We start from the raw sequence: 13283 nt of genomic DNA, 5'->3' as shown, positions 1-13283 counted from the left end.
TCAGAATTCCCATGTAGAGAAGTGAGGGGCTGGGAACGCAGAGGTGGAATGTGTTCCAGGGGTGCTTCCCTTACTCGATGGTATGAACTGGTGATTCTTAAAACCCTACATAGTCCTCCCCAAATCCTGACAAACTGTAAAATGTGTTCACTTGTCCCTAACAAGAAAAGAACTGGCCTGGAGAAAGACAACCAAAGACAACACTGGAAGGGACTTTATCTCCACATTTTCACCCTGTGTAGCTCATTATTATTATTATTATTTGCCAAATGAAATACAAATTTTAGTCCAAATGTCCTGTCTCTTTAAAAATCTTATCATTTGCTCCCTTACTTTTTTCCATTTTTATGTGATTTTAAAATATTGTCCCATCAAACTATATGAAACCTATTTATGAATAAGAACAAAGAAAGGATCACAGAAATATCACATCGTAAGAATACTCTATGTACCTGGATATTGATTTTTTTTCCTACTTCTTCAAAACAAAAAGTTCCTTATTTGGTAATTTCCAAAGTTCCAACGTCTATTATCTAGTATGTGGAAATCGGAGGCTACAGTAAATACTTGAGTCACAATTTCTAGACTGTCTCCTGTTTGTTAAGCACTTCATGGCGCTCTATACTCATTTTATCAGCGCTCTGTGTGCATAGGTTATATTCACATAATAGGTGACTTCAGGAGTACCTTTCTCAGTGCTTTTTACATGAGAACTGCAGCATTTGGCTGACTTTAAACACTGTTTACTCTACTCTGGTCCAATTAGGCAGACTCATTCTTGTGTTCTCTCTTTCTTTTCCTCTTCTAGTTTCTGACTATTACTTAATTTCTGAGTGATTTGTGTGTCAAAAGATACCGCTGATTGCCTTATTAGACCACTGTAGGATCCACTTACGAGCTTGGCAGGAGTCAGTTCATTTCCATGGTAACAAGTGTGACCTCCCTTGCGTGCCACTCCCTGTGGAGCAGGTGGAAAGATCTGGCAGAAGGTGGTCAGTAAAGATAGAAAAGCTCTGATGTCACACAAGCATTCTGGCTGCCAGGTCAGTCATCAATGGGAAAAAAAAATCTCTGTGATGGTTCATCTTCAGTGTTGACTTCAATGAACTTAGAACCACCCAGGAAACACACCTCTGGGCATGTCTGTAAGGGTGTTTCCAGAGAGGAGGGAAGACCCCCCCCCCCCAGATTGGGGGTGGCAGCCTTCTGTGGGCTGTGGTTGCAGAATGAACAAAAGGAAGCAGCAAACTGAGAGCCAGAACCATCTCTCTCTGCTTCCTGAACGTGATCAGCTGCCTCCCATCCTCTCTGCCACACCCTCCCTGGCTGGATGGACTGCACTGTCCAACTGTAAGCCGACACGATCCTTCCTGCCTTCAAACGGTTTTGTTGGATATTCTGTCACAGCAACAAGAAAAACACTAATATATTTAGCAAGAGCAGCTTACTTCCGAAGCATCCCAGGTCAAGTATTTGAAAGTCCAGGGAGAACTAGAAAACAGTGACTGAAAGTAGTAACTCAAATTTATATAGCATTATTTACACTTAAATTACAGATTATCTGTTGGCAGAATGCTGCCCAGTTAAATAAATATTTTGAGAGATGGAACACAAGGGGGATTTATAATTTGAGTGAACATTCTGGTCTTCAATACCTACACATGCTTTGCAAGGTGCAGATGCTATGCAATACTACTACACACATCTGAGAAGCTTCCTTACCTGAGACAGACCACCTGAGTAAACAGAACAACATATCTCAGTGAATTCTGGGAACAGTGCATATTTTCAAATATTCCACGATATAAGGTATGCCATTGGCTCCATAGGCACAGTACACATGCGCGCGTACACATATGTGTGCACACACAGGGTCAGGCATCACTAATGAGCTCAGAGGGATGCCATTCTGGCACCACACTCAGGCGTATGTGTGCACACACAGGGTCAGGCATCACTAATGAGCTCAGAGAGGTGCCATTCAGGCACCACACTCAGGTGCTTGTGACTCCCAGTGGCTCAGGGCTCTTCCTCCTACCAGCACGTCGAGCTTTCTCTGAAGATGGGCGGCTGCAAACCAGTGTGCTGAGTGGCTGGTTCTCCTCAAGGCACTTCCTGCTCCAACACACAGGTAGGCAGAAACCCCAGAAGGCTCTGACAGCCAGGAAGGAGAAAGATCACAGGGACCCTTCTCCCTGTAACTCAGCCCTCGGGAAGTGACCACTTCACCCACCTACAATGAAATTCTCAGAGCATGTGAGGGAGAAACGTGAAATGTCACAGAAAGTGAAGGCAGGGTCAAGGGCACACACCCACTACCTGCCAATTTGCCTTTAGCAGAGCTACATTCATCTGATTCACACCGAGGTCCCCAGGGCCATTAGCAGCCAGGCCATCCGTCCCCTACCTAATCCGAGGTGGGGGTGGTGCTCCACCAGGGTCCAGCTGTTGTCATCCACGCAATGACTTTTGTAAACCAGCAGCTGGCACAGGTCCCTGGCAGTCATGTCTGTTGGAATCTCCACCACTTTGCTTGTCCCATCTTCACTAAAGACTTTAACATCCTGCAACATAAAGAGGGGACAAGTACAGATAAACAACTTCACATTTACAAAAATGAAAAACAGACCAAATGAAACAGAAAAGTAAAAACATTAGCATTTCAACACACAAGAGATTGGTTTTCTGGCTCACTGAGGCCTCACATGGAGGCCTGGGGGACCTGGAGGCTTCCTTTCCTTTCCCCTTTCTAACTGTGGAGGGCCTTTCCTTCCCTTCCTCCCTCTCTCTTTCTTTCAGTATGGTCTCATTTTAGTCCAGCCTGACCTGGAATTCACTAGGTAGCCTCAGGCTGGCCCTGAACTCACAGGAATACTCCTACTGTGGCCTCCTGGGTGCTGAGAGGAAAGGCCTGCAGTTCCATGCCTGGCTAGCCTGAGTTTTGGTGACCCCTCTCTCTCCATGTCCCGGCTGCTCTCATGGCCCTCACTGTCTCTGAGGGGCTGCTGGAGGAAGTTGAGGTGGGTAAATGTTGATATGCTAACATTTAACCAATTAAAAAGAGGGAGGGGGGACAGAAGAAAACAGACATGAAATTATTTGCCACCACCAAAAATTGCAAGCAAGCTTTATTTTCCAGGTCCTGTTCACACTCACAGAAGCTAAATGGCTCCTGATTAAAAAAAAAAAAAAAAAAAAAGATAAAGTCAAGTAAGTGTGAGTCCTGGACAACCATGCCCTGACCAAGCTGCCCTTGCCTGCCTGCCTGCAGCCTCACCTGTCTCTTAGGTAGGGAAGCAAACCACTCCAGCAGCCCAACCGTGTCCTTTCAGGGCTGATGTATGGGCTCTTCCACTTCCCTGCAGGAAGACCTGGGTTCGGCTGAGGACAGTGGTGACATCAATATCCACGCCGCCCAGCGGGATCAGCCACCCAGGCCCTTGGGCAGTGAACCCCAACAGGTAACCCAGGTGCTGGAGCATGTGCATTCTCTGGGTCCAGACCAAGCCTGTCACTCATCTTTATGCCTAACTGCTGCCATGAGTGGCAACTTTAGTGTGGAATCTGCCATGAGCCATGGAAGTCAGCTTGTAGTGACAAACAGCCCCGCGGCCCAGTTCTCTAGCTCCTTTTCACAGTCATGTGTTCTCAAGGGTGGTTCCATGGAGGGAAGTCAGTGCCAGCAATGGGGAGGGCCCTGTGGCCGGAGCAGGAGTGGTAACTATGCAATCCATGAGGTGGCCCTGAGGCTGGGAGGGAGGCAGTCGCATGATTCCGGTTGTGAGCTCACGGAGGCTGCAGGGGACAAGCTGAGGGGGGGAGGACCATGAGAGACCTCCACTCCATCCATTCCCTGACTCAGAAATGCCAGGCGTGCTTCCAAATCTACTCACTTTCAGTGAGGCACGCCCTTCCCTCCTAGGACTCTTCTGCCTCCCTCAGCAAAGCACGTTTCTACCTAACAAGTGAGACGCTCACACAGCTGACAATACTGACACCGTCACAAAAATAACACTTCATTTAAACGAAGAAAATATGCCTATGGTCTCCAGGCAAGAACATTCCTGATTGAAATGCTTTAACATACAAGAAATATGTAGGCCGAGTACAAGAGCATCTGCACAATGCCTGGTGCGTGTGCTGCTCCTAACATCCAGCACGTCTCCCCTGTCACCGTCCTCATCTTCCTCCTAAACTTCCGTGGGATTACTGTGTACTCCCTGGTGCAGAGAGGGCACGTTGTAGTGCCGTATGTCTTCCATGTCTCCCCGAGGCCATCTGCCACATTTCCTGCCCAGATCAGCTATGGTTCCACCTTTCTCGTTCTCTTTTCAGTCCTACTGCATTTTTCTTTAAGCTCTCTCCTTACTCGGTCACTGCATGGCTAGTCCCTCAGAGGCCTGCTTTTGGTCTAGGTATGAGACACTAACACGGGCTTTGCCAGAGGCTGACCTTCAATCCTTTGAGTTAGCCACAGAAGGTCAGGTTGTCAGGATAAGACCGGGGAGTGCATGATGGGCTGAAGATTGAGCCACCCTGTTTGCTACCTGATGCCCATGGCAGAGGACAGGTACAAAGGTACACATGTCCAGTTATGGGCATCTATTTTTGATATTTTTTTTCTTTCTGAGCACTTCCTCAAGCTACAAACCAATCAACCTCCAAGACAGAACTCTAGAAAAGCCATTGTACAGCCCAGCAGTAATGTTATGGGTAAATGCTGGTGGCTACGGCGGGACCATCTGTGTCTGCAGCAAATATGGAAGGCACAATGCCATCACTGGGTGCCACACTAGAGCCCTGTCACAGGACCTTTTAAAGCACAGTTGTACATGGAGGAGTCTGAGGCCCTCAGCGCGTGGGCCCTGCTGGGGCTCCTGCACCGAGCAGGTGAAGACCGCCTGAGGGATGAGCCCCTGCTACCGCCCACCGGTAAGACCAGGCAGTAAGAGGCACCGTTCTTGAACTGGTCTGTGAAGACGCTACCAGGAAGAAGGAGGGAGGAAGACCTTCCTTCAGAGTGGGCAACCCTTCCAGTGTCCGCCTATGGCTCAGGTGGGGCAGAGGCCAGGCCGTGCCCGCCGCCCTTGCTCCTTGCTGAAAGTGCTTCTGCTGTGTTGTCGCCCCCCTTTGTGGACACTAGAACCCAGCCTCCTGAGTCTCCACTGTGGACCAGCGGCTCTCCAGGAATACGCCAGGCCTTTGTCATTAGACTGGGACTGCTGAAGTGCCCGGCTTCACGGAATGAACAGCTACGGGGTTCTCAGACTCTGCAGCCTGCACACCCCCACTGTTGGACCGCCCAGCTTGTATCCTGCAAGCCAGCTCAATAAATCCCCTCTGTACTATATATTCATGCTGTTAGCTAGAGAGCTCACACTTGTACACTATATTTCACAGGTCTGTGTAAGGCCCTGGGAAAAGGGCTCCTGGCAGCAGCCTCGGTCCCCTTGGCCCACTGAATGCTCTCCTTTCCCAGGGTGGACACAGAAGATTCTTTCAAGCAGGTCGAGGCTCCTGCAGGCAACCAGTGACAGGGTGAGGAAGATGCTGGAGGCAGGTCTGCAGTATTCCAGTCCAGAGAGAGCAGACCTCAGAACGGTGAGGTGCAACAGAACGCTCTACTTGGGAAAGTCAATTCTTAAACCCTCAAGTTCCTTCCACTATCAAGAAACCAAATAACTAATTGCTTTAAAAAATAAAATAGTAATATGAAATAGGGCAGCCATAATTATGTCAACAGCATGGAACTTTTAGAGTTGTATATTTGGGGAATGGGGCTGCTGTGCTGAGCTGGCCCATGGCTACATCCTGTTGTAATAAATGTTTCATTGTTGCCAAACTTTATGTTGCCATTTACTATCCATGCAGCATATAGGGAAAAACAAAAGCCCCATTATTTGCAAACCTACGGAAGGTGTTTAGAACACTCAGGGCTGAGGAAGTCTGCCCCACAGCCTTCAACTTCACTTTGGGATACCTGGCTTTTTGCCTCCCTGGTCCTGAGCAGGTGGGGCTTCCGGGCTTTTCTGCTCCTAGTCTCGGCACAGTCTCCTGTGACAGACAGACCTGCTGTGGCTGGCGGAAGTAGAGGCTCTGGGAATCTTGTTACTGAGTTCAGGAGACCTCCTGACTTCGGCTGCCTGGCGAAACCCTGCCAGAGGCTCAGCGATAATCACTTTGTAAAAATAGAAAACAGGCCACTCTCGGCTGCCTCCCCCACCCCACCCTGAGCTGTCTGGAGTGTAAGATGTCCCTGGTCTGGTGACCTAGTCCCTGGGGTGCAGGGCTGACCTAACGTCACCGAGGTCCCTCCCTCACGCACCGCCGCCCTGACCGGGGCGTCTGCACCAGAAGGCCTTGGACCCCAAACCGCCTTCACTCGCCACCGATGTCCGCTTCGCTTCTTCGATCAAAAGCTCTTGTAGGACACGGGCGGGGTTTTGTCATCCCAGAACCCTCCCGTAAATGCCGGTGGGTAACACTTCTGAGAAGCTGGGCTGCGGTCAAAGCAGCAGCAGCATGGAGCAACAAGGGGGTGCGGGGCAGTCGTGCCGAGGCAGGGAGAGGAAAGCAAGCCTTGAGGTCAACGTTGCGCGCAGCCCCGGGACAACTGCTTCTGGAAGCAGCAGTTTTCTTTCCCAAATCCCGGAAACAGGATTCGAACCCAGGGCTCATGAGCTCTAGCCTTTCTTCTTTCTTCTTCCTCTCTTCTCACCCTTCTCTCTCCTCCTCCTACTTCTCCCTCTTCCTCCTCCACCAACCGGCTTCTCAGCACCATGAATCTTACTGCCCTGAGTCTAAGAATTTACACAGAAATGTTTGAGCCTAAATGTCTCTAAAACCCATAAGCTGGCTGGCACAGGAGGGGTGTTTGATGCCTACTAGATTAGGGTGCATTCAATTTACTTCAATCTAGGACAGAACTGACTAGAATAGGCTAAATTAATTTTAGCAGGAAAAAAAAAATAATTCTACCAACTTTTGGTCAGCTGTGCTCTAAATAGTGGTGTAACTGCATGGCCCCCTGACCATCTGGAGAAACCACACTAATGAGTTCAACTACAATGACTACAGCTACTTTAAAATAACTGCTTTCCAGAAACTGATGGAGTCCCTATGGTTATCAATCTCAATTAAAATAACTAAAATAGTTTTCAAAACTCAAGCAGGGTGTGAACAGGACTTTGGTCAGGGTAAAGGTCTCAGCAGGCAAGCAAGCCTCTGTACCAGCTTAACAAGCTTGTCTAGAGAGAAGATTCTGCTCTGCTTATCAGTGAATGCCATGACTTGAATGTAAAATGTCCTTCAGCCCCAAGTGCTCATGACTAAGCTCCTTACTTGGTCCCCAGTTAATGGAGCTGTGGGGCGATGTGTCAATGGGGGTGGACTTTGAGGTTTCTCAGTCCATCCCACTTGCCAGTGCCAGCTCATCCTTAATACTGTATCTCTGGGCTGGAAGATGAGAGCCAGTTGTTATGTTTTTTTCTGTCAGAATAAAATTTCCCCTCAAAACTGCAAGCCTAAATAATCTCTTTCATCTCCTAAGCTGCTTCTAGTAGGGTGTTTTTCCCCAGCCATGAGAACTGCTAGAGAGAAATGGTATTAAGAAGTGGGAACATTGCTGTGATGAAACTGACCATGTGGTTTTTGATCTTTTGGAACTGGTTTGAGGGAGGAATATGGAAAAGATCTGGAACTTTGGACTGGACAAGCCTTTCAGTGCTGTAAGCAGAGGTTGATGGAATATTCTGGTGAGAGTCTGAAAATCTTAAATGCAGACAGAGCGTGGACTGTGAAGGCTTTGGCTTGTGAGGTCTGGGAGAGGAAAGATTTTTTGGAACTGGACTACTGGTGGAGAGGCTGGCTGCACTCCGCCCGTATCCGGAGAATGTGAGCAAAGCTGAATTGAGAAGCAATGGACTGGTGTGCTTGGTAGAAGGACATAGGAGAAGGTGTGAAAACTACAAAGTCTGGTACAGAAAGACATGTAAGCAGGTTTGAAGTTTCAAGCACAGAGAATGGTATTAGGCCTTGCAGGAGAGATGCCCTGAGGCCACAACCCATGGATGGCTCAAGCTAATAAGAATGCTGATTATTTTGAAAGCCAGTGTCTAAAGGGAGAATGAAGGAGTTCCTGCTCCTCAAGGTTACCCCCACCTTGGATTTACATATTTGAGGGTGAAGCCCACTTGGTATTGGTTTTGGAAGCGTAGGAAATAGGGAACTGTTTGAAATGAAGGGCAGTACTGAATGCTACCTACTATCTACAGGTATGTATATGCACTATATGTATGTGTATGCCTATGATCAAGTTTACAGATACTGAAAAAATTCAACAGTAGCTCAAAATAAAACAATCATAACTATACTGCGATAAAAGTTACAGAATAGGCCTCTCTCTCAAAGCCTTTTACTTCAACTTTTAAAGGAAGCGCTTTCCAGTTTTGTCATATTTGAATGACATTACTACTTAAGCTTTAGGGTCATTATTAAGTAAAATAGGATTATTTAAACACTGATATTGTCTCATTGCTGGAATAAAGCATCTGATGACAAGAAGGGTTTTATTTTGGCTTACAAAGGATGGTTCCAGAGCACAGACTAGACATGGTACTTTACCGTAGCAGCAAGAGTGAGAGGTGCTCTGTCAAGGCAGATCTTGCTATAACATCCCTAAGGCCCATCCCCAGCAACACACCTCCTCCAGCAAGGCTCTACCTCCTAAATTGCCACTAGCTGGGAACCAAGCATTCAGAACACATGAGTTTACAGAGAATATCTAATGAAACCCACCATAAACATCAACACTACAAAGTCACATATATACAATGACATGACTTCAGTTGCATATATGCATGCAGTGACACAATACCCATATACACAGGCAAATGCATAATATGCCTATATACAGTACATACATACTCACGTAGAGACATACCTATATGCTAGGATAGACATACCTATATGCTAGCATCTATTACAAAATGTGTTTACTATAGTAAATTAGAAAAATACAGTGGAGGAACAAAGCGGACGAAATCTGAAAATCACTTGACAATTTCTAGGCTCGGTACTGCAGTATTCTTTTGCAGATACTTATAAATAGAAACATGACAAAACTGTACTCATGAATACCCCCCCCCGGGCTTTTTTTTTTTTTTTTTTACCATTAGTGCTGAAAGTTAGTGAAGATGAAGAATTTTCCAGTACTGCAGTCTGTCTGTTGCCAGCTTTTCATCATTATTATAATGTAATTATATTTTCATATATAAATTAGTGTATTTTTCTATTTCTAGATAAACTGCTAGACATCAGGCTTTGTTAAAGTTTACCTGTACGAGATAAACATTTCTCAATACACCCAGTCACATTTTCTGAAAAAATACTCTTACTTGAAAGTTAAGTTTGTTGAGTAATGACTAGACCCTTGGACAAGCCCATACATAATCTGAGGAAGCTCAGCTCCTCACTCTTGGTAACCGTTTTACCCCTGTACCCACCCCACAGGCACACTTGTCAAAAGGCACCATCACTGTTCAAAAATCCTGACATAGGGCAGATTGTCGAGTTCCCCAGTGGGTAGTGATTTCAGCTCTGGCTCTGCTATTTGCTGCTCATATCAGCCCTTTGAATAGCACTGTTCTTAGCAGTAAGCTAGGATGGTTCCACAGGGTAGTGTACGGAAGGACCCCACACAGTCTGTCCTTTGTTTCTGAGAATGCATGCTGTGGGGGAGTCACATGCCTCTAGATACCCCAGAATCCTGTTCAGTGTCAACATCTCTGCAGCATACAGAGACTAAATCAGCATTTGGCAGACAGAAAAGAGCTCACCTTGGACTTATGTGCTATGGACATTTGGAGGAGAAAGGCTAAATACTCCAGGCTTAAATATTAGGAGATTCTGTAGTTAGGGGTTTGTGTCTAGCGAACAAGGAACGTACTGGCAGCTTTTCAGAAAGAGATGTGACCAATCACGTGGCTGATCATAGTTATGGGGGCAAGGTGTGTGTGGGGGAACAGTAAGGATAGGGGAGGCCTTCTCCAATGCAGCACCCTGGTGAGCTAGGCACTTGGTAGGATGTCTGAGAACACAGGGGTTTCAACATTTCTGTGAGGGGCAGCACAGCTTCCAGAGAACAGGTGCTGGTGAAGGCACAGCGTCTTGTCACCTCCCTGAGCTCAGGCAGCAACCAGCGAGCAGACTGAGCCGCGCCCTTGCCAGTGGCAGCAGCCTTTCAGGGGCACCTCCTATAGAGTACGCCTTGGTGATGTGGTTGGATGAGAATTCTCTTTTTGCCTTTTTAATTTTTTTTTTGTTGTTGTTGCTGTTTTTTTTCAAGGTAAGCTTTCATTCCAGCTCAGGCTGACCTGGAATTCACTATGTAGCGTAAGAGTAGCCTCGAGCTCACGGTGATCCACCTACCTCTGCCTCCCAATTGCTGGGATTAAAGGCATGCACCACCACGCCTGACACTGTCTTTTTATTTTTAACATAATCCACCCCCAGTCCCCTTTCTTTTAAGTAATCCCTTTAAGAAAATTCTTGAGGTAGAATCAGTGGCATTTTGGTACCTTCTCCCCACCCACTCCTGTGGTGTTTTGTAGGCTGAGGCCAGGCACATAGGTAAGGAAGTGACTTAGCACTTCCACCAAAGCAGCAAGTCCTTGGGGCTGGGGAGACGGCTCCAGTGGTTAAAGTTGCTTGCATGTAAATCTGCTAGTCTGGCTTTGATTCCCCAGTATGCTCAAGAAGCCAGATGCTCCAAAACCAGATGGCAACAAAAGACTGAGCCCCAGTAGACCACATGCCCTCCCACTTCGTTACAAGAGACAGATTGCATTTTGACACTATTTATAAAGCAAATTTGATGTGCATGTGTAGATACTCATAAAAGCATAAATCCTGCAATCCAGCAATGACTGCTGTGAAGCTACCCATCCATCTCTGGACCTGGCCAGCCATGGAGAGCCCGTAAAATGCTCCCCGTAGCCTCATGTGTTTGAGGTCAAGCCTCATGCTTGACCCCAGCTCGTGGTGCTTTTGAGGACACAGTGAAAATGCACATCAGTTCTATGAAAGTGCTCTGCACAGTACTGTCCGTGACACCCACATCTAGAAAGTGAGACAACGGCTGGGAATGAGATGTGACTAGGGTACAAGGTCCCTGGATGTCTGGCATGTTACCTGGCCTGACTGGCTCACTCGCTCATCTGCCGAAGCCTTATTCCTATAAAACACCCCAGTCACAGTCACCAGGCAGAGGACCCCGTTATCCTCCCAACTTGGGCGCTTTCTGCTTTGCTTTCCTTAACAGTGTCTCATTTCTGGGAGCCCCTCCTGCTACACAAGAGCTCTGCCTTCTTCGCTTCTCTTAGCTCTATAATAAAATCTTTCTAGACCTCACCCTCTGTGGTTTGTGGATTTCATTCTTCAAATTCTCAAGCCAAGAACCTGGAGGCCGGGACTCAGTGGAAGTTTTGTGTGACTGAGCATCTGGCACCTTAACTCCTGAGCTAAAATCCTGACCAAAAACCAAGAAAGACTCCCCAAATTCCCATGTTACCAGTAAGTAGGTGGTTCTTAGAGATCCACATACAAAGACTCATAAAGCTGAGCTGTGGTAGGGACTACTGGGCAGAGACACAGGAACACTGGGACTCCTTATCTGAAACTGGCCAGTGTCAGTAGTGCAGGCACCTCTAAATACACATGGAGAGCCACTAACTAAAACAGTGAATGGAGACAGGGTGGCACGTGGGATGAAACGTACCTATGAACACACAACAGCTCATTTGCCATGAATAGTACAATTCTAGAACAACTGTCTCTGCTAAGAATAGTCTGAGCAACACAAAATGAACAAACAAGAAACAATTTAAACCATGGCAGCTGCTAGACTGAAACACTGCCTGTGAACACATCCATCCAACTACAACGCTCTGAGTTGAGAAAGTCTATCAAAGGAATCAGTACTACCGAATTACAGGCATACTGTCCACAAAGACGTTTTTAAAATGTAGCAGTCAAACTATCACGAAACATCATACTTAAAGCACAATTTAAAATTTAAAAAGTATTTCTGAATTTGAGTTGGGCTCAGTGGAATTTTTCACACTATTTCAGGTTTTTGCATGTAGGGTGAGAGATGTGCTGTCAAAGTCACTCTCTCTTGGCATTCCTTAAGGACCTACTTTAAGTCAGGCACAAAGGCTCTGGAAATTGTCCCCTGGAATAAATGTCCCTGGACTCGAGGATTTTCATTCAAGTGAAGGGGGGGGGCACATGAGGAGCAGCGAAAGAAAAGCCTGAAGTATCTGATGCTGGATGGCAAAAGGGAGACATTCGGCAGGATGTGGTCAGTGCAGGCGACAGGGAGAAGGACGTGAGCTTTCTCTCTAAGATGTGAAATCATTTTGCAGAGATGTTCCTCACAGCTAGCTTTGCTAGTGACTCCTACGGGTGGTCAGTAGAAGGTGGACACCATTTTCCATAATTCTCCAGGCAAGAAAAATCAAGAATTGAAATACACCTACGACCACCCCCCCCCATAAGCTGCTCTGCGGTCCCCCACAGTGGAGGAAGAGGTGCATGTTATGAGTCTGAGTCGCAGGCCTTGGATTTCCCCAGCCAGCATCATCATGCAAATGCTTGCCAAGGAGAATGGGGCAGCAGCAGCTTCAGGCAGGAGAACTCAGTGAAGCAAGTGCCAGGCTGGGTTCTCATCTAGGAGCCTCTGCCGCAGGGTGGGCCACTGATCTACAAGGCAGCCTGTGTACTTCCACAAATTGAGGCTGTTGCCCTGTGCTTGTGTTTCTCTGGTTCCATTCACTCTTTCTGCCCTCACAGAACCACAGTCTTATGGAAAAACATAGAGGACAAATGTGTCACCAAATAAGATCAACTCAGGACAATAACGTGCTGACATCACCAGGGTGTCACGCTAGAGGGAAGCGGGAGCCATCGTCTCTCCCAGGCAGCTAGGAAGAAGCTCCGAGAAGAGGCTGCAGGAGCTGAGGCCTGAACGATGACAGTGACCCTGGTGCTTCTGGCAAGAGGAGCAATGTGGGCAGTGATGCCGCTGAGCAGGAGGGTGTCTACCTCAACTATGCTAAATTCAGACGGCAGCTATAGAACTAACTGCAGACGCAGAGTCTCTCAGAAGTGGACCAGTCCATCTATTGCTGAGAAAGCCCAAATCTGGAGCTGAGGAGCAGCATCTAATGGCACAGCTCCAAGTGAAGTCACTTAAGGAAACATCAGAGCAAAGACAGCCGAAA

General features: G+C 47.2%; 1 protein-coding gene across 1 annotated transcript in view; it reads right to left on the bottom strand.

The window, feature by feature from the left end:
- Grb10 (growth factor receptor bound protein 10) overlaps nt 1-13283 on the bottom strand; it is a 117786-nt gene that overhangs the window by 21871 nt on the left and 82632 nt on the right. Inside the window, exon 6 of the mRNA XM_045135540.1 lies at nt 2408-2564. Coding sequence (XP_044991475.1) covers nt 2408-2564 — 157 coding nt within the window. The remainder of the gene's footprint in view (nt 1-2407; nt 2565-13283) is intronic.

Source organism: Jaculus jaculus, chromosome 16 (assembly GCF_020740685.1).
Source record: "Jaculus jaculus isolate mJacJac1 chromosome 16, mJacJac1.mat.Y.cur, whole genome shotgun sequence".
NCBI classification, from domain to species: domain Eukaryota; kingdom Metazoa; phylum Chordata; class Mammalia; order Rodentia; family Dipodidae; genus Jaculus; species Jaculus jaculus.
Note: the sequence above shows the minus strand (reverse complement) of the source record. Positions and strands in the feature narration are given on the sequence as shown.